Source organism: Sebastes umbrosus, chromosome 15, assembly GCF_015220745.1.
Source record: "Sebastes umbrosus isolate fSebUmb1 chromosome 15, fSebUmb1.pri, whole genome shotgun sequence".
Classification (NCBI taxonomy): Eukaryota; Metazoa; Chordata; class Actinopteri; order Perciformes; family Sebastidae; genus Sebastes; species Sebastes umbrosus.
Genome location: NC_051283.1, coordinates 31,877,240 through 31,903,947, shown reverse-complemented (window position 1 = coordinate 31,903,947; position 26,708 = coordinate 31,877,240). Strand labels below are relative to the sequence as shown.

The window sequence follows — 26,708 nt, the reverse complement described above, 5'->3', positions numbered from 1 at the left end:
AAAGGCACCAAATGTCCCTGTGATGTGTATTACCAGATAATAACTGTATGTATCAGTCAGTTTCTTTATGATGGCGTTTGTCTTCAGTCTCAACTAGGAAATGCATGCTTTGAATTTTACATCAACACAAATACATTTTTGTATTCCATGTTTTTATTTGTTTCATGTAGTTATATGATTCACATGAATGACAGAAAGGGTCTGCAAGAGTAGGTACAGTCCTTGTTTTTATGTTAGGCCTTACACTGTCACCGACAAACACAGCATCTGCTGAATATATATAATACCTTATACAGCTCATTACTATGTTGGCTTTGAACAATATTCATCATCCAAAAATTGCACTAATCCAGCCTTTTTATAGGCAAAGAGATGTCACTGACGTTGTAGCCTGAAACACATTTAGCAGAAAGGTAGAGTTGGAACATTCGTATATTATATGAGGATACCAGTGGAGAGTTCACAATCATTCTGCAGCCACAAAAAGAACATTTGCAAAAACTCAAAGTGGTGTTCAAACCACTTTCCAGCTATTTACATTAGAAATCCAGTGAAGAGCTCCATCCTGAGGATAACATGAGCCTGTACATTCATTTGGTAGACAGAGTGTGAGTTTGCCACCACCTTCTCGGTAGTACCAGGCAACAATCAGCCAGTCCGGACATACAATACAAAGTATTAAGGATAAAAACACGATAAAGCTGATTTCTATTGCAGTAGTAAGAAAAGGGAGAGATTAGGTTGTAAAAACATGCAAAACACCGAAAACCAACCAGACTACTGATCGACTAGTTCTTTACCAGAAAATGAAAGCTGCTTTAAGTGTTGCTATATATATATAGATATGTTGCTTCGTAGTTCTCTGTGACTGTGCAGCGTCTGTTTCTGCCATTAAAGTGTGTTTCTATGACAACAATATCTTGGCAATAAATTGTTGCTCAATATTAAGAAAACTAAATGTATGTTTTTTGGAAATGGAAAAGGAATGAATGTGGATATTGAATTAAAGATCTGTGATGTTGAAATTGAAAAAGTTTTTTGTGATTGATCATAAATTAACATGGAAACAACATATTGACTATATCAAAGGAAAAAATGTCAAAGTCAGTAGCAATCCTGTAAAGATCTGGGGATATATATTAAATTATAAGGCCTTGCATATAATTTATTGCTCACTTATACTTCCTTCTATTTCTTACTGTGGTGTTGTGGGGGTCGACTTTTAAAACGACTCTAAATTCACTCGTTTTACTACAAAAACGAGCCACATGTATTATTAATAAGTAGGATTTTATTGCAGGGCGATTGTATTGGATTGCTTTAGATTGTGCTTGTTATGTATTTCAGTATGGAGTGCTGATTGTTCTGTTGGAACTGAAAAGAAACTTGTTTTTTTGCTCTTGTTTTTAAGGAACATCTTTTTTAGTTTCTATGATTTTTCAAAAGGAGTTATGCTTCATGCTGTCAAACGTGATTAAAAGACACCAATATTTAAACTACAAAAGTGCAAATCCTATTTTTAAAATGCAATTTACATACCCCTTTTTGTATCATAATAAATTCCCTGATTTTTGGGGGAAAATAATGACAACTACTTGATTTACATTCATTTGATTTCAGTTATTTTTGCACAACATAATAAACATGATTGCAGATGTTGAAAACAGTAGCAACCCTCATCAGCCCTAATGTTCATATTTCAGTTCCATATAAGCAAAATCCATCAGTGTTCCACACCCTTTGGTCAAGTGATGGAATTAAATCATCAAACATAAAGGAAAAATAAATCTCACCATCACAAGCCATCGACTCATCTAATAGCAAGCAGCTAAATCAACATTAAGACTTGCAGAAAAGATAGACATGCTAACTGTGGGAATCAATCAGTTTATATCATAATCAACTACAACTATAAGCTCGTTAGCGCTGTGAAACCTGCCGAGGATCAGAACTCCTCCGGAATATCCTGAAGATCTGAAAAAGAAAAAAACAAAATTCAGCCTTCTTTTCCTCTGAACCAGAGGTCAGAGGTCAGAGGTCAGCAACCTGCAGATCCGGAGCTCTTCAGCTCCTCTCCAGAGGTTCCCTGTGGACTTTTACAAATGGAAATGAATAACTGTTTTTTTTGTTACATTTTCATTTTTTTTTAAGTTATTTTTTGGGGGCATTTTCCATTTTTAATGACAGGACAGTGGATAGACTCTTGAAAGGGGGGAGAGAGAGTGGATGCGGAAAGGGCCACAGGCCGGATTCGAACCCGGGCCGCCGCAGTCAGGACCAAGCCTTAATACATGGACGCCCCGCTCTACCAACTGAGCTAACCCAGGCGTCCATACATTTTCATTTTTATGTATCATTGTTGTAGGTCTATGGTACGATGGAGTATTAGGGCCACACTGGGGGAAAAAAATAAATCTGAGATTTAGAGAATAAAGTCATAATATTATAAAGTAGTAATTTTACGTGTTATTTAATTTTTTTCTCGTAAAGTTATGACTTTATTCTCATAATATTACGACTTTATTGTGTAAATCTCAGATGTGTTTTCCCTCAATGTGGCCCTAATACTCCGTAGTACATTGTCTCTTTGGCCCTCACTGCATTAGACTGATATACTATATACTTAGACTATAAGCTTTGTTTTTTTGCCTAAAATAACCAAAGCCTGACAGTAAAGATAGTAAAGGTTGCTGACCCCCTGCCCCCAAAACCACAAGGAAATGACATTTCAGTGGAGTCTATAATCTGACATGTCATTCTGCTATGATATGACGTCATGTTGTTGTGAGACTGCAGAGAGAACCAGCAGGCCTTTATTCATAATCATTTTACCAGTATTTAATATTATGTTATGAGCACATATTTCATAAGCCTCCCTGTTTTCTTGTTTGTTCCTTCTTTGAATTTGCTGTTTGCTATTAACGAAAACACTTCCACGTGTCCATTGTAGGTGCTTTTGGCGTTGGACACGGGTCAGCACGGGCACCCTGACCAACAAACTGCTCCTCACTGTGTGTTCTGACACCTTTCTATCAGAACCAGCATTAACCCTTTCAGCAGTTTGAGCTCCAGTAGCTCTTCTATTGGATCAGACAACACGGGCCAGCCTTCGCTCCCCACGTGCATCAATGAGCCTCGGGTCTGACCCTGTCGCCGGTTCACCGGTTCTCCTTCCTTGGACCACTTCTGGTAGGTCCTGACCACTGCAGACCGGGAACATCCCACAAGAGCTGCAGTTCTGGAGATGCTCTGACCCGGTCGTCTAGCCAGCACTATCTGGCCCTCGTCAAAGTCACTCACACCCACACTTCACCTGTCAGTGGTCTGAATGTTCTATATATATTATATATGTTATATATCAGTGTGGTCTGAATGTTATATATATATATATATATATATATATTATATATGTTATATATCAGTGTGGTCTGAATGTTATATATATATATATATATATTATATATGTTATATATCAGTGTGGTCTGAATGTTCTATATATATATATATATATATATTATATATGTTATATATCAGTGTGGTCTGAATGTTCTATATATATATATATATATTATATATGTTATATGTCAGTGTGGTCTGAATGTTATATATATATATATATATATTATATATGTTATATATCAGTGTGGTCTGAATGTTATATATATATATATATATATATATTATATATGTTATATATCAGTGTGGTCTGAATGTTATATATATATATATATATATATTATATATGTTATATATCAGTGTGGTCTGAATGTTATATATATATATATATATATTATATATGTTATATATCAGTGTGGTCTGAATGTTATATATATATATATATATATATTATATATGTTATATATCAGTGTGGTCTGAATGTTATATATATATATATATATATATTATATATTTTATATATCAGTGTGGTCTGAATGTTATATATATATATATATATATTATATATGTTATATATCAGTGTGGTCTGAATGTTATATATATATATATATATATTATATATGTTATATATCAGTGTGGTCTGAATGTTATATATATATATATATATATATTATATATGTTATATATCAGTGTGGTCTGAATGTTGTTGGATGATCAGTGCATTATTGTAACATTCACCGTCATCGTGTGTTCTGTCTCTAATCTGACCTTTGCAGCTTTCAGATGCCGTTCCATCATCATCTGACGTCATGTCTACCTCCAAATCACTGCCGTCCTGGAGACCGTCTGATTGGTAGGCGGGTTCCAGGCTGGCCCACAAGGTGTCAGCTCCAGGTGAGACCTCCCTTCCTGGCTGCAGAGATGCTGCAGACTGCAAGAGCAAGAACAGAGAGAAAGAGTCCATAGAAACCCAGTGAACATGGGGCACGATGTACTGAGTACTGTTACCTGTTGATGACTGATTTATTTATCAGTCCTTGGAAAAATGCGCATATAAATTGAAATACTCACTTGATGAGCCTGCTCTGACGCCCCGCTGCAGACCTTCATGTGTCGGACATGCTTCTCCAGCTTGGCCCGGGCCCTCTCGCTGTCCTTGAACCGGCTCTCGGCGTCCCGCAGCCTCAGCAGCTCCTCCTGCAGCAGGCTGTGTTGTCTCTGTAAAAGAGCCAGCTCCCCGATGGTCGACCCCGCGTTGGTATCCCGATTCCCACCGTCTCGCCAGAGAGGGCGCCACACTCCTTCTGCAGCCGGCACCGCGTTATCCTGCGGCTGCAGAAGCAGCCTCCAAAATGGAGTCTTGTTTGATGACGGCACCCTGCAGGATGTGATGGAGAATCCATGTTTCAGAGATTTTTTAGAGAAGTGTGCCTGTTGCAGAGTTACATGAAATTCTGGACTATTATACACACATACAATCAATCTACTGACTGAACTCAGGGTTGTTCTAACTCACACTCCGCCCTCTATTGGACTCTACGGGTCCTACTCTCCTCCAATCACATGCACACATTTGTCCACTGAGATTTGCATAAACGTAGCCGGCCAATCAGCACCAGCCTACCAAATATATAAGGCAGCGTCCAGCTGAAGTCTAAACAAGCGATCGTCATCAGCGAAGACCCGGCGAGCCTTCAGTGAACCATACTGGACAACGATGAAATACTGTCGTCGTATTCTCTGAAGACAAAGCTGGTGCCTCAGAACAGATAACCTGAGACAGCGGCAGAGCGGAGACTTTGACGGTCCGGTCTCATCAAAGCGTCGGTAGTGAACCCGCCGCTGCTGGGCTGGTGGCCGCTGAACACCGCTCTCTGCGGCTTGCTCCGAGGTACTCGAAACAGGTGTCGTAAAAGACACAACCCGCTCTCAGGTCTTGATTGGCCGGCTACGTTTACACAAATCTCAGTGGGAGAGATAAAACAGTTTAATAATTAGTGATGACGGTCTAACGCCCGGATCACACTGTCCGCATGACCAGTACATCATGTAACATTGCTTTTTATTCCGCTGCCCACGTTAACAGGTCAGAGCGGCCACAACACCCACGTGAGCAGCGCGGCTCGGCTGCGTCTCTTCTAGTGATTCAAGATCTCACCTTCTTTTTTCTGCGTGCCGTTCACGGCAAAAGTGACAGTAATAATTATTTTTTGACGGTACATTGTCATCATACCAGCAACATTACTACAGTTTCATTGTCTATATCCGTACAATATGTCACAGACATGAACAAAAAAATCAAATCATCTTTTCTGTAGACAGAATCCTTGATCTGTTAACACAGGGCTTTTATTCTGAAATATCTGCAGGACAGTGTAGTATGTAGTGAAGGCTTCATAAATTAAGAAGAGTAGAGTAGAGTAGAGTTATGAATGTTAATTGTGGATTATTATTATTATTATTGTTTACAATAAACGCACACTCTTAAACCCTTTTCTGTCTAAAATAAATATAAATGACATTTATAATGTAATGGCATGTATAGAAACCTCCTCACCTGGAGTAGCATGGAGATAAACACTGAGATTCACCAGCCTCTGGTAGATCTTCTGTCAAACACAAGAAGCATACGTGTTACTGACGTGTGTCACACGCGCGCACACACACACACACACACACACACACACACACCACAGACACACACACACACACACACACTTTTACCCCCTTACCGGCTTCTCTTGACTCCTCATGCAATCCTTCAGAAAGTAAACAAACAAACAGAGGAGAGTTTCACCTCAATGATGTCATATTTGAACATAATACAATAATTATCTGTTAATAGCTCATCTTCAGATGAAACTGAGTCTGTGAACGGATGTCCTGGTTCATGTGATCGGGTATACTGTAGGTTTCAGCCCCCCAACTCTCCACTGGATTAGTGGATTTAGAAATGTAATTGATGGATGGATTTGGGGTGCCGTTAGACAGTGAGGTTAGGAAGAACCCGTTTTGGTGCACCATAGTTGGGTGTGTGTTAAGAGCTGGTAACTAGTGATATTTGCTCCTTTCATACCCGTTAAAAGCAGCACCATCATTTTCGTAATGACGTGGATAGTCGGAGGAAAAGAAATTAGGGTCTAGGTTTCCGGGTTAGGGTCAGGGTCAGGGTTTAGGGTTAGGGTTAGGGTTAGGGTTAGGGTTAGGGTTAGGGTTAGGGCCAGGGTCAGGGTCAGGGTCAGGGTCAGGGTCAGGGTCAGGGTTAGGGTTATTGTTTCTAGAAGTCGAGGCTTTAACGCGACTAAAACAACACTACAAGTCTAAACGATGTTTGTTTGATGAGGATTTCAATATTTTAGTTACAAAATCAACACACAAGAAATTGTGTATTTACTTTGTAATATTTTTTTATTAAGTTTTTATATTGAAGGTTTAAACTTGACTGTGGATTCTTTTTTGTTATCTTATTTACATTGTTATTGATTTTATTTGTTATTATCTACTTGATCATATTTCATTATTATAATAAAACTACTCCATTTGGAGTCAAAATGTATACAGTACAGTTTAGTTGTTTTTTATTGATGTTATACTGTGACGCACAATGGTAGAATGTGATGATGCACAATGGTAGAATGTTATGATGCACAATGGTAGAATGTGATAATGCACAGGGTGAATGTGATGATGCACAATGGTAGAATGTGATGATGCACAATGGTAGAATGTGATGATGCACAATGGTAGAATGTGATAATGCACAGGGTGAATGTGATGATGCACAATGGTAGAATGTGATGATGCACAATGGTAGAATGTGATGATGCACAATGGTAGAATGTTATGATGCACAATGGTAGAATGTGATGATGCACAATGGTAGAATGTGATGATTCACAATGGTAGAATGTTATGATGCACAATGGTAGAATGTGATGATGCACAATGGTAGAATGTGATGATGCACAATGGTAGAATGTGATGATGCACAATGGTAGAATGTGATGATGCTCAGGGTAAATGTCATGGCCAACGGCTCCATTGTGTGCACGTAGCCTCCTCTAGTTGATATCAGGAGTATTTTAGAGCCAGATTCCCTTTAAAGAGGTAGAAACCCATTTGGCACTCTTTGGGTATCCCAGTGGTCCAGATGGAGAGTCCTCCTGGTCCTATCCTGACTAAAACCTTTGTAGAATCTATGTGCTTTGTGTTATTTCTATCTGCTTTGGCTCAGTTGTAGTCGAGGAGTTGCTGAATGAATTCAGTGGCGTCTCTGTGCACGGCATCATTGTTATAATGCTGTTATCTACTGTTCTAATCCAAGATCCCAGATCATGCAGATAGACCTGCTAGTTGTGGAGCTTCTTCTTGATTTATTTTGGGTATGTCTGTCTAGTTGAACCACACCTTCCAGCACCCTGTAGGGCTTAAGAGGTTAAACTACCAAACCAGCAGATCACCATGCCACAATAGTCACATTTGACTTTGACTGCACGCAGTAATAACCTCTGGTCAGGGCTGTAAAGATACTCAGCTCACCTTTGCTGCAAAGAAATCATGGGCTCCATTGGCCAACAGATCCTGATCACCTGAGCAGAGACAAGCACAGCAGTCACTAGTATTACTCCTAGAAAACAAAACAGATCTTATAATGAATATGTGACTATTGTATAAAGAAACAAAGAGGTAGACTGAGGGGAGTCAGGTTTCTATCTTCATTAAACCTACATTTGAACTTGATGATCATTGAAATGTGAAATCTCATGAGACTGCCTCTCTTTGCCTCAGCTACTTACAATTACAATAGCCAGTATTATAGTTAAGACCTCAGTTGTATGAACATGTCCAAAAAAATAAAATCTGTCTGGAGCCACAAAACATGTGATCATTGTGATGAAGGTAACACAGTTTATAGTCTGAGTATATAGTATATCAGTCTAATGCAGTGAGGGCCAAAGAGACAATGTACTACAGAGTATTAGGACCACATTGAGGGAAAACACATCTGAGATTTACACAATAAAGTCACAACTTTACGAGAATAAAAGAAAATAACACGTAAAATTACTACTTTATAATATTATGACTTTATTCTCTAAATCTCAGATTTCTTTTTTCTCCTCAATGTGGCCCTAATACTCCGTCGTACCGTCGTACCATAGACCTACAACTATGATACATAAAAATGAAAATGTAAACAAAAAGCAGTTATTCATTTCCATGTTTAATACTCCACAGGGAGCCTCTGGAGAGGAACTGAAGAGACGCATGTTGCTGACCCTGGTTTAATACATCCATACGTCATTGTGGAGTGAAACCTTAATTCATGTGACATCTTATAGCTTTCCAAACTGAGTGTAAAGGTGTCATGATAATTACTAATTAACTAATGAATAGTTTTATGAGTGTAGAAGAAGTGTTCTGTATGTGTGACTCACTGAATTTGTGTCTGTTTTTATGCATCTTGTATTTTTTCTCTAAATGGTTGTTGATAGATTTTATGATTTTGTGTTGCTGGATAGGAATGATGACTGATGATGATGAACGATTGGAGTCTTCAGTTACTCACTGGTTTCTACCACCTCCATGTGGTTGTGATGACATGGAAGAGGAATGTCCACGCTGGAACCCAGAAGGAGCTCACTCAACCTGTCAACTGTGGAAACACACACACACACACACACACACACATACACACATGTATAACTCACTAATTCAATCTTTTCCGTTTACTTTAAGTAAGACGAAATAGAGAGAGGAATTAGTTTTAGTTTAGCTTTATATCTCGTTTGATTATGAAATTAACAAAACTATAACCTCAGAATAATCATTAGACCTAACACCCTTCTGTGATGATGAAAATAATACTAACAAACAAAGACTAACAAATAACAATTCTTTTGAGTTAACATGAAACGTGTGTGTGTTACCCTCCGCTGTGGCATCCAGGAGGAGTTTCTCTGCACGAGGAGCTTGGGGTTGTTTCTGCCCTGAACAGGTAACGAGTGATGGGAGGTTGAAGGCCGTCCTGACCGCTCGTCACCTCTGCTAGCTCACAGAACAGAGTCACCCTCTCCTGCAGGAGCTCCAGCCATCTCCCCGGTCCTTCTGCTGGAGGTCAGCTGTGGGTGGTGTGTGAGGATTAATCAGTTGTGCATCCAACACAAATCTAATACAACAAATGACAAGAAATCCTGCCTATTTTAACCAAGTCTCAACCGACCCAAACACATGCAGACCCGTATATATTATATACAGTATATAAGCATGTCCACCGCTGTCAGACATCCTTTTCTCTTCAGCGTAGGCCGATTAGCCCACAGACTGCTCTCCTCCACGGATGGAGTCGCTGCTTCAAGAACCTCGTCCATTGTGCCCCGGCCTCATCACCGGAGTGGATCTTCACGACGCAGGAAGATGGGAGGATTCAGACCCGTTGTGGATCCTTCGTGGTCTAAACCGATGCATTGCCCGCAAAGACGTTCTGTAAGCCGACCATCGAACAGTGTCTGACAGCGGTGGACGCTGCCTTATATACCTTGGGGTCTGTACATATCGGATAAGTACGTCCTTATTGGCCGGCTATGTTTATGCAAAATTCAGTGGGCGAATGCATGCTCTTGATTGTAAGAGAGCATTACCCATAGAGTCCAATAAGATAAGATAAGATAGAACTTTATTAATCCCGAAGGGAAATTCTTGAAATAGAGGACTCCGCCTGTGCCTTATAGAGCTCCGCCTGTGCTTATAGAGCTCCGCCTGTGCTTATAGAGCTCGGGTTACAATGTTGTATATTTTGTTACATCACTGAAACCACCTGGTACTGTACCCTGAAAGTAAATGTTGTTGCAATGGTCAGCCTGGTCTCCTAAAAATTGCATTCCTATAAAATGAAACTGCATTGTCAATTACATTTCGACTCAAAAGTGCATGGTTAAATAAAGAAGAGTGTGACTGTGTGCTCACTGGAGAAACGTACAGTGACGTGCCATACAGTCTATAAATGCTCCTTTGATTGTGTCATTAATGTTTGTCGGCTGACCTTTTAGTCTCCTAAGATGGGCCTTGTGTTCGGTCTCTATGAGGGGGAAGGAATCCTCTCTTGACGGGCACCCTGAAACACACAAAATCAGTTTTTGAATTGATGAAACATAACATAACACAGATGGGTAAGTAGGTGTGTATACAACATAACATATAATTGGCTGCAACATGTTAACTTAACATATATGGACATTGCTGAGACTAAACAAAAACAAGCAGGGTTTTGGGGGAGTTCTGAGGATACAGGGTGTATATGGTACGAGGGTGTGGTGTTAGAGTTGGCGGGACAATGGGTTAACTTTGCTTATTACATGGCTGTGTTGAATACTCGATTCTGATTGGTTCAATCATAGTAAAATGTTGTACTTGTAAGATCTGGAAAGCACCAGGTATACAGTATATGGATCTTTTTTTCCTATCTTTGTTCAAGAGCGTGGTCTTTCAATTTGAGAACATGGCTTGTTGATTTCACATTTCGTATGCTTTCCCTTAAAAGAAACACTGTCTTCACACTCAAGTAGCCCCTGCTTGTGCTCGGATATTAGTTCTGCTTCTGCTCAAAGTGTATGCTTGCACTCAGATATATTGTTGCTTGCACAGATTTTCCTGTAGTGCGGAAGTGGATGAACCTGGTTAAGAGTAACCGCCCGTCAGGGACGTCCTTAGTAAAACAAACGCACCTGAACGAGGCAGGGATCATTTCATTGGTCAACACTACACCTGCCATTCTATTTGCTTGGAGGAATTTTGAAAGGGTTTTAGCACACAAAAAAATCTGAGAGCAAGATGTTTCACGAGCACACAAGAAGCAAGCCTGAGTGTGAGGAGAAAGAAGCTGAGAGAGCAGAAATCTGTACAAGATAGGGATGTTCATTTTGAAAAATGTTCTTAACCGATAAACCGACCCTCGTTAACCGATTATTAACCGTTAACCGACAAGATTTGGCCTCGCATGCAGCGGTGCGCCAGGGGCTATTCGAGTGTGAGGACGGGTTTTGAGGGAAAGTATTGCAAGTCCTGCTCTCAAATTGAAAGACCACAGCTCTTGAATAAAGATAGGAAAAAAAGCTCTAAAGGTATAATGATGTCCAAAAATACTTTCATCAGAAATACAGATTATAGAAATGATCATGTAGAATTGATAAAGAAAACATGTCAAAGCTTTATAGTTATTTAAACAGATAGTATTTGAATACTGAACATTATGAAAGATCTTTGAGTTCACATAAAACAGACATGTTAATTTAACAATAATAATTCAGTATATTCAACAATGAATAAATCATTTCAGTTTGCAACCAATGTCGTGCAGAAAGAAAGATTGTACGTGTATGTGTCGGTGCATTTGCCCACTTGCTAACAGCGCGCCTGGATGTGGCGTATACCAGACGTTCTTGGTTGTCCTTGGAGGCAGCGTGGAACTCGTACATCTCAGGAGGACAGGAGTGAGTCGCTGATTGAGGAACATGCCTCGCCTCCTGGTTAGCTATATCCCTCACTATCAGGTTCTGAAGGGATAGGACTAGGAGGTTTATCCTGGATCCACACAGGAGAGGAGAGACAGAGGAAAGGTGAGAGAACGACAGTATGAGCAGTTGTCTTTCCAGACATCTGCGCAACAAATGATCCATTGGTCAATTCATTTTGAGTGCATTTACTTACCAGGCATGGAAATATGTATCTCTGGTCTTTCTCCTGTAGAAACACCAGGATGTACTGACATCAATAGGACCCGTGTATCTACACACACACAAAACACATTCAGCGTTGATTATCTTTCCATCAAGCACAAATATGAACACATGTAAACCTGAAGCCATCCTCAACTACGCCCACAAGACATCATACTGTGAAGTGCTATATATCTGTAAGTTTACTTCCTTTACCACACAGACTAATGTTCTCACAGCGTGGTGTACCTTTGAGTCGGGACCCTGGGGTTTTCCAGAAAGGGTCCCTTCATGGACAAGTCTCCGGCGGAACAACTCTCCGGGCTTGAAAGTCCCCCGTCCCTTACTTTGGTCTCGGCCCCGCGGGTCCAGCTTGGCCTGGATCTCTGCAGACGCTGTGTGTTCTCCATGTCCTCCATCTGCCAACCACAAAAAACGTTATCTTCCATTGGAGTACAGAAAGAGAGACGTTAAAGAACATGAATGAACTTAACTAATCAGATTCAATTTCAATTGAATATAGTACGAGACACTCGCAAATAAAACTGTAGCTCAATTAAACATAAACCCAGTTAATATCAGTATCTTCCAAGAAGTTCAGAACCACCTGTACCAATATGGTGCTATTGGGCAAGCTGGCACCGTCGTTTACGTCCACTAAAAGGCCACAACAGGTTTCTGATTGTTATATAAGACAACGTTATGGAAAGGACCCTGCAGAGAAACATTTTCCTGACATTATGGAAAGAGTCTCCCTCAAGAAGAAGTCTCATTCTGAAACTCACGAGGTGACGTGTTGCCGGAGGATAAAGGTTGAGAAGTGAAATACAACAGAGTTTGTTGTGTTTTCTGTCCTCAGAAAATGCTAATAGCCATAAATTGCTTTGTTTTCTGGCCAGTATGGTATTCAGAAAGTGATTTGGTACCTGTTGGTCTATTGAACTTAGAAGTTCTCTGACCATGTAGAGAGCCTGGGCCAGAGAAGAGGCTTCATCTCATCTGGAAGAGAAATAAACAACCAGCATTATTGTGGAAGTAAAAGATCCTCAGGCAGCAGCACAATGTAGACAGATTATTATTCAGCCACCATTACCATCAGTCATTAAACTGCTCACAGACAAACGAAAAGATCTCCCCTTTACTATTGCTTTTAGAATCAGATGGTTGGTGACAGTTTCTCAAATATGAAGAGTCACCAAACAAAACTGTTACTGCAGTTAAGTTTCATTAATATAGATCAGTGGTCAGCAACCTGCGTCTCTTCAGCTCCTCTCCAGAGGCTCCAGGTGGAGTTATTAAAATGGAAATGAATAACTGTTCTTTGTTTACATTTTCATTTTTATTGATCATTGTTGTAGGTCTATGTTACGACGGTACGACGGAGTATTAGGGCCACATTGAGGAAAAAAATAAATCTGAGATTTAGAGAATAAAGTCATAATATTATAAAGAAGTAATTTGACGTGTTATTTTTTTTTTTCTCGTAATATTCTGACTTTATTGTGTAAATCTCAGATGTGTTTTCCCTCAATGTGGCCCCAATACTCCGTAGTACATTGTCTCTTTGGCCCTCACTGCATTAGACTGATATACTATATACTTAGACTATAAACTGTGTTACCTTCATCACAATGATCACATGTTTTGCGGCTCCAGACAGATTTATTTTGCCTAAAATGTCTCTTTTGATAGTAAAGGTTGCTGAGCCCTGATATCGGTGCATCAGCACTATGGACACAAGCTTTGGGTGTGGAAGTAGAATATAAAGGTGTAGAGATTGATCATTATCCTCACAAGAGGATAAAAGTTCACAGCGTTGCAGGAGAGAAATGCCATGTAGGAAAATAGAACTGTCGTCCGGATGGTGAAACGTGCCAAGATACAGTCCCGCTTCCAAAAGCTGTTGATGCAAGTTGGTGGATATACTGAAGGTCCTGTGAATGTCGTAACGTGTTCTGTGCACGGGGACCGGGATGACTCACCGGTGGTGGTATTGTCCAGAATGCGCTGAACAAGGACGGGATACTTGGAGATCCGCTGAGTCACCAACAAGATGCACTCCTGAATGCGTGGCGACGTAGCAAAGGTCACGACTAACCCGCTGCCCAGAGACAGACAGAGACACACACACTGACATATACATATCCAGGCTGACGTCTCTTTTTCATTTAGTTTGAAAGACACAACTTTGAGGATAAGAGTAAAGACCACAGTGTAGTAACAGACGGGTAAATGAGCACCGTCTCACCCGGATTGAGCAATGGAACTTCTTGTCTCTGGCCATCAGCTCCCTTGTACAGTTTGACAGCCTTCAGGTGGCGGCTGCAGAACTCAGCGTAAGGTCTTCCGCATGTCCATCTGCACACTGACCTGAGAACTGGTGAAGAACACATGCACAAGTTGTTTTGGTGTGCGTGAACGTGAGTGTAAAGGAAAGTCACTGTTCAGACCTGGTATCTATATATATATATATATATATATATATACTATATAGTAGTATACACTTCTGCTAAACCATAGCATTACACAAAAACTACTTCACGTTGTAGCACACTCATAGCGTAATTACTGCACTTAACATAATAACTGCTCATATGTAATCATTGTTAATAAAAAGAGTACTCTCCTTGTCTTCTTAAAGCACAGGAACCCTTCTAGTTGATGAAAATGTCCTCTTTACCAAGACAGACAAAGTCCATTGCTCTAAATGATCTACTCCACTTGTGTCATGTAAAACCAGAAGGTTCCTCTGCTTTAAGAAGACAAGCAGAGTACTCTTTTTATTAAAATGATTACATTATGTGCTGAATCTATCACGTATTACACTTTTTTTTTTTTTGCTAAGTTATAATGTAATAATGTTCTAATAATGCAATAACTTATTACATTATGTACAAAACTGTTATTGATGGGCTCAAGATTGGGTCCACTGCTATTCATCATCTACCTCCTTCACCTTGGCACTATGCTCCGTCATCACGATGTCTACTTTCACTGCTATGCTGACGACACACAGGTCTACATTTCAACAGAACCCACCGCTGCCCTGCCGCCCCACCTCCCTCGCCAACGGCCTACAAAACATCAGGAGCTGGATGAGCAGGAACTTTTAAAGACCAATACAGGCCCTGCTCATCGGCTCCAAAACAACCTCTCCAAAGCACAAAACACCAACGCCCAAACCTCTTCATCGATGGCTTCTCTGTTCCATTCTCCACCCACGTCAAGAGCCTTGGGGTCACCCTAGACAGCCCCCTCTCCTTTGCACCCCACATAACAAAACGCACCCGGACTGCTTTCCTTCACCAGACTCCGCCCATCCCTGTCTCATCCCAGCACAGACATCTTGGTCCATCGATTACTGTAACGCTGTCCTCTCTGGCCTTCCCACCAAACTGCTCAACCGACTTCAGATCATTCAGGAACTCTGCCGCCCGGATCATCACCCGCACCAGATCCTCCGACCACATCACCCCCCCATCCTCATCCAACTACACTGGCTCCCTGTTCAACCACGGACTGACTTCCAAAACCTTCTGCTCACCTACGAAGCCTCCACAACCTCGTCCCACCTACCTCACTGACCTCCTTCAGGAGTATAATGTCCTGGTGATGTTCTGGCCAGGACATATCTGCTTTTCAACAGATCTTTTTTTAGAGTGCAGTTATTATGTTACACACGTGATTACCAATAGAGTTACATGTTAGTTCCAGTTGTGTGGTCTCTGTGCCCGTCTGAATCAGTCGGTCTGTTGCTGTGTACTATGTGAGAATGCACGGCAGTGACCTGCTCCAGTAGGATGTCCCCCAGCTGGTGAATGGTGGAAGTTGACGGCTGGATCCTTCCTGCAAGCTGCATGCACGCCGCAGCAGAAGCTGAGCCAGGAAATGAGAATGTATCCTGGTCCAACTGGTCCAGGCAGGGGAACATGGCGTGCACCGTGCACACGTCCAGCTGAAGCTCCTCCAGCATCTGCTGGCGGAACACCCTCTCCATGATGTGCAGCGTTCGCATGTGGTGTAGCTCCGTCTGGATGAGCTCTGAGGAGGACACATACCCACATCACACATAAACACACACACACACACATACCCACATCACACAACACAACACACACACACACACACACACACACATACCCACATCACCACACGCACACATACCCACATCACACACACACACACACAGACACACACACACACAGAGAGATAAATTGTACTTCTGACATTCTTTTCAATTAAAATTGTATTATATAGCTACAATAATAGTATTTTAATTTAGGTACTATATATTCAGCAACACATCAACTGTCCTGTACTATGGAGAAGATGAAAGGTCAATCAACTACTGCTGTCACCATAGATGACATCCTGCCTCTTGATGATGTTTTTGCGGATGCGTCTGCAGGTAACCGCTGTCCACAGCCAGGCTCCACGAGTCAGCTTTAAAGTCCTGGCCCTCGAGCTCCGTCTCCTCCAACACTGAAGAGTAGTAGTATGTCTCCTAAATAAGACAAAAAAGTGAAAAGACAACTTGATCTTTTCCTTTTTTAACCCTCTGAGACCACAATAGACCTGTTTTTGTCCTTTTTATGGGGGGCACAGGGGGTGTTCAAGGGGAGATAGCAGGTCATAAGTTGTTGCAGCAATTTTTGGATGATAACCATTTGTTACACAGATTTGGTGCTAAATTTAGCCGTTTTTTCCACTTGTGAATTGATAAAATGATCAATATCCCTCTAAAATATCACATTAAGACACCAAGACCTTGAGGAACACCACAGACAAAGACTGCTGTGACTTGGTGACAAAAACCTTTGACATTTGGAGATTTCTGCAAGAATTGCATTTTTCAACGATTGGATGGCTATGCACCTTTCTGTTGTGTAAACTGCTATCCCCCTATCTCTTCCAGTGTCTCCAGACTTCCTCGCCATTTACTACGATGTATAGTTTAAATGTTCTCATACCGTCATCATTGAGAGACTCCACTGACATCGCTCTGTTCCTGAAGTTGAGGGAGTCTGTGGACTGGGAGAGGATCCTCCGCAGCCCAGAGGACAGTCGTCATTCAGGATCCTACAACACCACACACACACACACACACACACACACACACACACAGGTAGTGGTGGGACAGATGCAAACAGGCAGAGGCCGTACAGCTACAGAGCCTTCTGTTAGTACCTCCTGCTCCACATCAGCATACTGTATGCAGCACAGATTACAAGGTAGGAGGCCTGATGATGATTTTCAGCTCCGTTGACCATGTCAGTTTCATTGAGACCGTCTTGATGGAGAGGGGGGAATGTACGCACTTCAACAACCTGGATGTTAACAGGGTTTTAAAATACTTTATAGATCTGAATGAAATCAGGTTTAAAGGTTTTGTGTCGAGGAAGGAGTAAGTCATTAGTTTTGATCGGTTGTTTGGACCCCCCTCTGGTGGTGTGTCTTGATACCTGCAGTTTGCAGAAAGTATAGGAGACAGAATGTCGACTCTGATCCTGAGAGAGAGTCACTATATGGCAGTGAAGACGAGGCTAGACCATACCCCGGGTATCTGCCTGCCTGTGCCTGAAGTAGGTTATGAAATGTGCCCTACATTGTGTATTGTAGCTGCTGACCAATGAGAGTGAGGGCTCACCCTGCTATGTTATTGGTGGAGACACTCTTGGACAGGGACAGGCCGGAGCGACCGCGGCGGGATCCCAGCAGGGTCGACGGAAGCTCTCGGAAGGATAGATCGCTGAACTCGGACGCTCGCGCATCCTGATCTGTGGAATAAAGAAAAAGTTTACAGGTAGAACAAACATGAGGAGAGACGAGGGAAAGAAGAGGAGAGGAGGAAGAGGAACAGCAGGTTTAGGATGAAGATAAAGCAAACAGGAGTAGGAGGGAAAGAGGAGTCTGATAACGAGAAGAGAAACAACATGAGAATAAACAGCAGAGAGGTAGGAACAGAAAGAGGAGGAAACTAGATGAGGTCGGAGAAGGAGACTGGAATATATTGGAAGGAAAGTTCTCACTCTTTGGTCGCAGTGTGACGTTCTGTAAGGACGAGTTGTTCCGCATTAAGGCCATCTTCTGTTGCTGTTTTAATAAAGGACACAAATCAGTATAATAGCATAGCATAGCATAGCAATAGCTGGCGTCCACACTACTCTGGCATTTTAAAATCCCTAAAACGGAGATGTTGAGAACGCTGCTGACGCCGTTTAGTTTGAAAACTAAACTCTCAGTCTGAACCAGGGGCCTTATGTACTATAGCTTTCATTCCTTTGGTTGTGAATGGAGACTCGGAGTCTTGCAACAAGGCAGATCTACTGTATCCATGAAGTTCATAATGTATGAAGTGGCAGCTGAGGACTCGAGGTAGAAATGATTATAAAATTCATTAATTCATCATTAATTCTCTCGTCTAGGCCAAGGGCCGGAGGAAGGAGTTATATTTTCACCGGCGTGGTTTGTTGGTTTGTTGGTTTTGTCTGTTGTTAGCAGGATTACTCCAAAAGCCCACGATGGATTTGAATGAAATCTTTTGGGGGTGGGGGGGGGGTGTAGCACAATGAACAATCCATTAGATTTTGGTGGTAATCCGGATCATGATCCGAATTCGGGAATTCTTGTGAGGGATTCCGATCAGCCAGAAACATTAAGACTATATTAAGACCCACTATATTTACACTTGGTCACAATCTGTGTCCGGCTGTAGGATATCAATTTGAGGCTATCCGATTGTTGTGATGAATGCGTGGGTGAGTCTTAGTGGTATCATATAAATAGTAAAATGTATATGAGAGAGAGCATTTATGTCGCTTTTATGTTTTGAAGCTGCAGCTCTGAAGGCTTTCTTCTTTACCAGAGTCCCACAAAGGACTCTTCACCTCCATCGTTTTGGTTTGTGTGTTTATGAAATACTGAAACGCTTAGGAAATGTTGTGCCAGCAATGCCACTTCATGGCATGTCCTGTTCTGATGGTTAGTTTGTAGATGTGGGTCAGAGCAGCAGTCACATTGTGAGAATTTGGACTTGTCAGGATTTTGCTCCAAATGGACCTTCAGTGGACGTGTCTCATGGGACAATCGAGACCAGCTACAAAGATTTTGACCATGTTTCCTCTCACGATTGATCAGACAGCCCAAAACGGCACGGTGCAAAGGAGAACAATGTCATGACTCTCTAAATACATGTGTATGGAATAATAGATGCAAGAAGAAACTCTTATCAATAATGAGAGTCGTGATGATGATATGTGGTGTAGCCTGTGTTCTTACCCGCTGTTTCATTTTGGCACAGTTTGGCAAAGTGTCTCGACCAGCGGTTGTGGATGGTGACGTTGCACGCTGGAAAAAACTAAAGACATAAGACGTAAAGAACACAAAACATCTTCTCTATCGTCTGTTTTACACTGCAGCAGCTACTATCCCGAAGAGTCAAAGTGCACCAATCAAAGAAGCTACAAACCCTTTCACATAGCAAACCCTTCCTACTCTTACTGAAGTAAGGAGTGACTGAACTTTCAGTACTTTCTTTGTTGAGTTGTACCCTCCTATGTGACTTACGGGGCAGCTGAGCGCCGCCTTGGCCGTGATGCTCTTGTTGCATGCCGTACAGAGTGTCGTTCCTGACAACCGTCAACGAGGTGAAGAGGTGACCGTTGCTGTAACGTGCCTCCCTCTTCCCTCGCCACCTTCTCACGCTCCCTCATGCGCTCTCTCTCTTTATTCTGGAAAAGAAACAGAGACCAAATGTGTAAAAAGACTTCCTGTAGAATTGTGAAGAGAATTCACTGAGCTTTCACTGAGCCTCAAAGGGACTCTAGATCACGGGTCACGGGAAGTAGCTCAGGAGCTACCAGTAGCTCTACCGGTGTCTGAGTGGCTCGCTAAAGGTTACAAGAATATGGACATACATTTTGATAACACAAAGTCACATTGTAAACCAGTTTAAAATGTCTATCCAATCAAATTCACAGACATCCCACCTCCCTTCTGACAATAAAGGATTATTTGACCGATCAGTCGACAATTAAACAAGTTGAGCTGCTTTCAGATTTCGTGACATCAGCGACGCAGTAACATCAGGAGACGTCAGCAGACCAGCGAGCGAACACCAGATCTGACAACGACCGCAGAAATAGCCAGGCCAATAAAAAGCAAGAAATATACTATTGTAATGAGGAATGGGTGAGGACAGATGTGTGTGATGACAGATGTGTGTGTCTCACATGCGGTACAAGCATGTCAGTCGGTAGAAGATGTAACGTCGAGCGCCACTTCATCAAAGTCCACGGCAACTTTTCACGGGACTTTCTGTCTGGTAGCGGTCTACCAACGGAGAAGGTAAAGGAGCTGAAAGCAACGCTTAAAAGACGACAGTCTCTGTTCACCAAACTGAGGAAGAAGAAGGCCAACGCTACAGCAGAGGCTTCGTTTAAAGTGGCGCTCAAGGAAGCACAAAGCCCTTCACTGATGGCGGCATTGTAATAGAAGCGATGACAGCGGTGGCTGCAATGTTATTAAAGGACCATGAAAGTAAGACAGAAATGATGTCTGCTGTTGAAGCATGGACAACCTGTGTAGCTCTCGGCCACTTTCATTTGTTTAAATTAGCTCTCAGAGGAGAAAAGGTAGTCGACCTCTGATCTGGAGGGAGAAAGAGCCGTTCTGTCTTTCACTGTGTTGTTGTGATAGCGGTACAGTCTGAAATTTGCCAGCTACATTATTTCTGCCATTTCATTGCAAGCCTGTCTGGTTGGAGGATGTTGTGGCTTTTTGACTTGTGCAATGAGGAGAGAGCAATCAAACGACGCAACAGCTGACGGCTTATGGTCACTTCCAGTGAACGCTCTGGAGCCTGACGGCCATCTGGAGCCTGACGGCCATCACTGTGTTTACTGTCTGTCTCAGGGTGTTTAGTAGACGGGCGTCACTTCAGCTTGCAAAGTTTTATACTTTCATTTGCCAGTTTCTCACTGCAAATGACACAGTCATAAAGCCCAGGTGAATATAGCTGCCCTGGTAAATCCTGTCTTCTTGCTCGGCACGGTTGCATTAGCTCTTGTTGTTTTAAATACATATTTCTGCACTAATGCATGCTATCTAGTTAGCTTACCTAAACTTCACATCACAACGTACCCCTATCCTCGTAAGATATTTATTTTTCTAAATAAATAAAGATAGAAACTTTAAAAATATATTTAGTTTTCTTCACAGAGTGAAAAAGAAAGCGACCTGCTGTGAAGCTCTGGTGGTAAGGGTCAGGAATGAGATAGATAAGGACTCATCTCACACGGTGTGACATGCACTGAATCCATCATGGTAATTCCCTGTAGCCACCTTAAAGGATCAGTGTGTAGGATCTGGCGGTGTCTAGAGGTGAGGTTGCATTATTGCAACCAACTGAAGCCTCTCCCGTGTCAACACAGTCTCACTCCCCACTCCTCGCTCCGTCATCATGATGTTAGTGACGTCAGTCTGCCGTGGTAAAACTACAACGTTCTGAAGACGGACTACAGAAGGCTCTGCTCCCCCCGTTAAATATCTCCTTCAGTGACAGACTGCTTCACCGCGGTGTGTTAAAGGAGAGAAACCACAGGTCTCCTGCTGCTGGAACACTTTACATCAACACATAATACAGAATCATCTGACCTAACGAGGACAACCGGGGAAAAATATCACTTCATTACCAAAAAACAGGAATATATGAGGAATGTTAAGTTAATTATTGGAGTTGATGGAGAAGGTGTAGGACCAGATACTGACATGTGATATTTATTGATGTGATTATTTGTTAATTGATTGTTTACTGTTCATTTATTAGTTATTCTTGTTTTGTTTCTTACTAAGTATTTGTTACATGTTCGAAATAAATAAATAATTAAAAATAAAGTGAAACCAAATGGTTGTCACCGTCCACTCAGATTAACATGAATCACATTAGTATATGAAAATAATATGCAAGATCAGCATATTCGTTTGTTATTATGAACGGCCGAATGGTGTGTCGCTTTAAATGCTGCGGCATTGTGGGATGTTATTCTCTCCTTTCCTTTGGTAAAGGATGCTCCAGTGTGTCCTCTGCTAAAGGAGATAATAAAGGAAGCATTGAAGCTCCTTTCCTTTGGTAAAGGATGCTCCAGTGTATCCTAAAGGAGATAATAAAGGAAGCATTGAAGCTCCTTTTCTTTGGTAAAGGATGCTCCAGTGTATCCTAAAGGAGATAATAAAGGAAGCATTGAAGCTCCTTTTCTTTGGTAAAGGATGCTCCAGCGTGTCCTCTGCTAAAGGAGATAATAAAGGAAGCATTGAGGCTCCTTTCCTTTGGTAAAGGATGCTCCAGTGTGTCCTCTGCTGAAGGAGATAATAAAGGAAGCATTGAGGCTCCTTTCCTTTGGTAAAGGATGCTCCAGTGTGTCCTCTGCTAAAGGAGATAATAAAGGAAGCATTGAGGCTCCTTTCCTTTGGTAAAGGATGCTCCAGTGTGTCCTCTGCTAAAGGAGATAATAAAGGAAGCATTGAGGCTCCTTTCCTTTGGTAAAGGATGCTCCAGTGTGTCCTAAAGGAGATAATAAAGGAAGCATTGAAGCTCCTTTCCTTTGGTAAAGGATGCTGCAGTGTGTCCTAAAGGAGACGATAAAGGAAGCATTGAGGCTCCTTTCCTTTGGTAAAGGATGCTCCAGTGTGTCCTAAAGGAGACGATAAAGGAAGCATTGAAGCTCCTTTCCTTTGGTAAAGGATGCTCCAGTGTGTCCTCTGCTAAAGGAGATAATAAAGGAAGCATTGAAGCTCCTTTCCTTTGGTAAAGGATGCTCCAGTGTATCCTAAAGGAGATAATAAAGGAAGCATTGAAGCTCCTTTCCTTTGGTAAAGGATGCTGCAGTGTATCCTCTGCTAAAGGAGATAATAAAGGAAGCATTGAAGCTCCTTTCCTTTGGTAAAGGATGCTCCAGTGTATCCTAAAGGAGATAATAAAGGAAGCATTGAAGCTCCTTTCCTTTGGTAAAGGATGCTCCAGTGTGTCCTCTGCTAAAGGAGATAATAAAGGAAGCATTGAGGCTCCTTTCCTTTGGTAAAGGATGCTCCAGTGTATCCTCTGCTAAAGGAGATAATAAAGGAAGCATTGAAGCTCTTTTCCTTTGGTAAAGGATGCTCCAGTGTATCCTCTGCTAAAGGAGATAATAAAGGAAGCATTGAAGCTCCTTTCCTTTGGTAAAGGATGCTCCAGTGTATCCTCTGCTAAAGGAGATAATAAAGGAACATTGAAGCTCCTTTCCTTTGGTAAAGGATGCTCCAGTGTGTCCTTAAAGGAGATGATAAAGGAAGCATTGAGGCTCCTTTCCTTTGGTAAAGGATGCTCCAGTGTGTCCTAAAGGAGATAATAAAGGAAGCATTGAAGCTCCTTTCCTTTGGTAAAGGATGCTCCAGTGTGTCCTCTGCTGAAGGAGATAGTAAAGGAAGCATTGAAGCTCCTTTCCTTTGGTAAGGATGCTCCAGGTGTATCCTAAAGGAGATAATAAAGGAAGCATTGAAGCTCCTTTCCTTTGGTAAAGGATGCTCCAGTGTGTCCTCTGCTAAAGGAGATAATAAAGGAAACATTGAAGCTCCTTTCCTTTGGTAAAGGATGCTCCAGTGTATCCTAAAGGAGATAATAAAGGAAGCATTGAAGCTCCTTTCCTTTGGTAAAGGATGCTCCAGTGTGTCCTCTGCTAAAGGAGATAATAAAGGAAGCATTGAGGCTCCTTTCCTTTGGTAAAGGATGCTGCAGTGTATCCTCTGCTAAAGGAGATAATAAAGGAAGCATTGAAGCTCCTTTCCTTTGGTAAAGGATGCTCCAGTGTGTCCTAAAGGAGATGATAAAGGAAGCATTGAGGCTCCTTTCCTTTGGTAAAGGATGCTCCAGTGTGTCCTAAAGGAGATGATAAAGGAAGCATTGAGGCTCCTTTCCTTTAGTAAAGGATGCTCCAGTGTGTCCTAAAGGAGATGATAAAGGAAGCATTGAGGCTCCTTTCCTTTGGTAAAGGATGCTCCAGTGTGTCCTAAAGGAGATAATAAAGGAAGCATTGAAGCTCCTTTCCTTTGGTAAAGGATGCTCCAGTGTGTCCTCTGCTAAAGGAGATAATAAAGGAAGCATTGAAGCTCCTTTCCTTTGGTAAAGGATGCTCCAGTGTGTCCTCTGCTAAAGGAGATAATAAAGGAAGCATTGAGGCTCCTTTCCTTTGGTAAAGGATGCTCCAGTGTATCCTCTGCTAAAGGAGATAATAAAGGAAGCATTGAAGCTCCTTTCCTTTGGTAAAGGATGCTCCAGTGTATCCTCTGCTAAAGGAGATAATAAAGGAAACATTGAAGCTCCTTTCCTTTGGTAAAGGATGCTCCAGTGTGTCCTAAAGGAGATGATAAAGGAAGCATTGAGGCTCCTTTCCTTTGGTAAAGGATGCTCCAGTGTGTCCTAAAGGAGATAATAAAGGAAGCATTGAAGCTCCTTTCCTTTGGTAAAGGATGCTCCAGTGTGTCCTCTGCTGAAGGAGATAGTAAAGGAAGCATTGAAGCTCCTTTCCTTTGGTAAAGGATGCTCCAGTGTATCCTAAAGGAGATAATAAAGGAAGCATTGAAGCTCCTTTCCTTTGGTAAAGGATGCTCCAGTGTATCCTAAAGGAGATAATAAAGGAAGCATTGAAGCTCCTTTCCTTTGGTAAAGGATGCTCCAGTGTGTCCTCTGCTAAAGGAGATAATAAAGGAAGCATTGAGGCTCCTTTCCTTTGGTAAAGGATGCTCCAGTGTATCCTAAAAGAGATAATAAAGGAAGCATTGAAGCTCCTTTCCTTTGGTAAAGGATGCTCCAGCGTGTCCTCTGCTAAAGGAGATAATAAAGGAAGCATTGAGGCTCCTTTCCTTTGGTAAAGGATGCTCCAGTGTGTCCTCTGCTGAAGGAGATAATAAAGGAAGCATTGAAGCTCCTTTCCTTTGGTAAAGGATGCTCCAGTGTATCCTCTGCTAAAGGAGATAATAAAGGAAGCATTGAAGCTCCTTTCCTTTGGTAAAGGATGCTCCAGTGTGTCCCTAAAGGAGATGATAAAGGAAGCATTGAGGCTCCTTTCCTTTGGTAAAGGATGCTCCAGTGTGTCCTAAAGGAGATGATAAAGGAAGCATTGAGGCTCCTTTCCTTTAGTAAAGGATGCTCCAGTGTGTCCTAAAGGAGATGATAAAGGAAGCATTGAGGCTCCTTTCCTTTGGTAAAGGATGCTCCAGTGTGTCCTAAAGGAGATAATAAAGGAAGCATTGAAGCTCCTTTCCTTTGGTAAAGGATGCTCCAGTGTGTCCTAAAGGAGATAGTAAAGGAAGCATTGAAGCTCCTTTCCTCAGCATTTAGAGGACTCTAACAGCTCTCATCAGGGCTGCTACTGAGAGACTGAGAGGATCATTTCAGTCCGTTAGGAACCTTCCTAAGAGAGAACAGGACTATTCGACTGCAGTCCAGGACTCAGTAGGAACAGTTCAGTTTTGTCTTCTTATATTTGTCAAGCTCAGAGAACAAATGACATCATAGTCGAGCATTCATTTCAGCTGCAGTTCAACTCCAGCAGCGTTTCCTCAGATTACCATTATACTGTAGTCTTTAGGTCTGAATACATCAGCAATGAAACAGGATTCATTGAAATCAACTCCAGAAGAAATGAAAAAGTGATTGGTTATAACTAGAACTGTAAATTGCATGACCTCAGTATAAATCCAGCAGATCACATGATCAACCGTGTTTTGAGTGTGACCCTCTCGTTATGCACACCTTCCACATCTGCGTCTCTAAGACTGGTACCATAGTAGATCTAGCACTGTATCTATATATACACATTTCTGAGGCCTTTCTCAAGGAAAGCAGTAACACCACACACACACACACACACACACGCGCACGCGCACGCACACACACACACACACACACACACACACACACACACACACACACACACTGCCATTTCTATGGCAACAGTTGCTATAGTCAAATATCCAGTGAGCGAGCACACTGTGTACAAGCAAACATGGATAAAACACCACCTCCTACATTCACAGATACATCCAGGCTTATCCTGTAGATCTAGATCTCTAGAAACGATGCGTAAGCGATGCAGATCCATCTCAGGGCCCGTGGCCTGACAGAGGCCTGCGCTCACTCCTGTCGTAACAGAGAGCAGGCCTTGTGTCACATTGAGGAAATGTTTTATAACCGAGAGTGCAAAAACAGAAGAGAGGAAGTGACAGAAACAAAGACAGGAAAAGAACCAAATCAACGTAGTACCACTCAGTAGTAATCTGTTAAAACACTGTGTAGTGGCAGAACCTGAAGTCAGTCAGATACCTGATGATGACGTTACACTCAACGATGAACAGAATGCCAACTCACCCGCAGGTTGATCTCCCTCACCCTCTCCTGCCGCAGCTTCAGGTTGGTAACTCTGGACATTGTGACAGTCTGAATAAAAACAATGTCCAGTATTATTAACGTTTCTCTCTCTCTCTCTCTCTCTCTCCCTCTCTCTCTCTCTCTCTCTCTCTCTCGGTGTGGATCCCTCTCTCTCTCGGTGTGGATCCCTCAGATAC

General features: G+C 42.0%; 1 protein-coding gene and 1 long non-coding RNA gene across 2 annotated transcripts; one reads left to right on the top strand and one right to left on the bottom strand.

Annotated features, from left to right (window-relative positions):
* Positions 1 to 135: 135 nt before the first annotated feature.
* arhgef1a (Rho guanine nucleotide exchange factor (GEF) 1a) lies at positions 136 to 26,708 on the bottom strand. The gene is given in 39 exon segments (XM_037794780.1): positions 136 to 1,974; positions 4,165 to 4,327; positions 4,468 to 4,740; positions 4,742 to 4,781; positions 5,962 to 6,005; positions 7,936 to 7,985; positions 8,966 to 9,052; positions 9,327 to 9,372; positions 9,374 to 9,493; positions 9,496 to 9,518; positions 10,439 to 10,509; positions 11,794 to 11,963; positions 11,965 to 11,976; positions 12,103 to 12,156; positions 12,158 to 12,180; positions 12,360 to 12,392; positions 12,395 to 12,499; positions 12,502 to 12,529; positions 13,037 to 13,104; positions 14,093 to 14,211; positions 14,351 to 14,400; positions 14,402 to 14,464; positions 14,467 to 14,487; positions 15,898 to 15,933; positions 15,936 to 16,016; positions 16,018 to 16,151; positions 16,469 to 16,505; positions 16,507 to 16,607; positions 17,075 to 17,167; positions 17,170 to 17,189; positions 17,758 to 17,833; positions 17,836 to 17,882; positions 18,112 to 18,203; positions 19,389 to 19,427; positions 19,429 to 19,457; positions 19,673 to 19,742; positions 19,744 to 19,791; positions 19,793 to 19,840; positions 26,512 to 26,708. Coding segments are annotated over 39 exon segments (2,703 nt in total). The 5' UTR covers positions 26,572 to 26,708; the 3' UTR covers positions 136 to 1,945.
* LOC119503177 lies at positions 7,389 to 9,060 on the top strand. Its single transcript, XR_005210264.1, has 3 exons — positions 7,389 to 7,778; positions 8,635 to 8,759; positions 8,919 to 9,060. It is a non-coding gene; the product is annotated as an uncharacterized LOC119503177 (long non-coding RNA).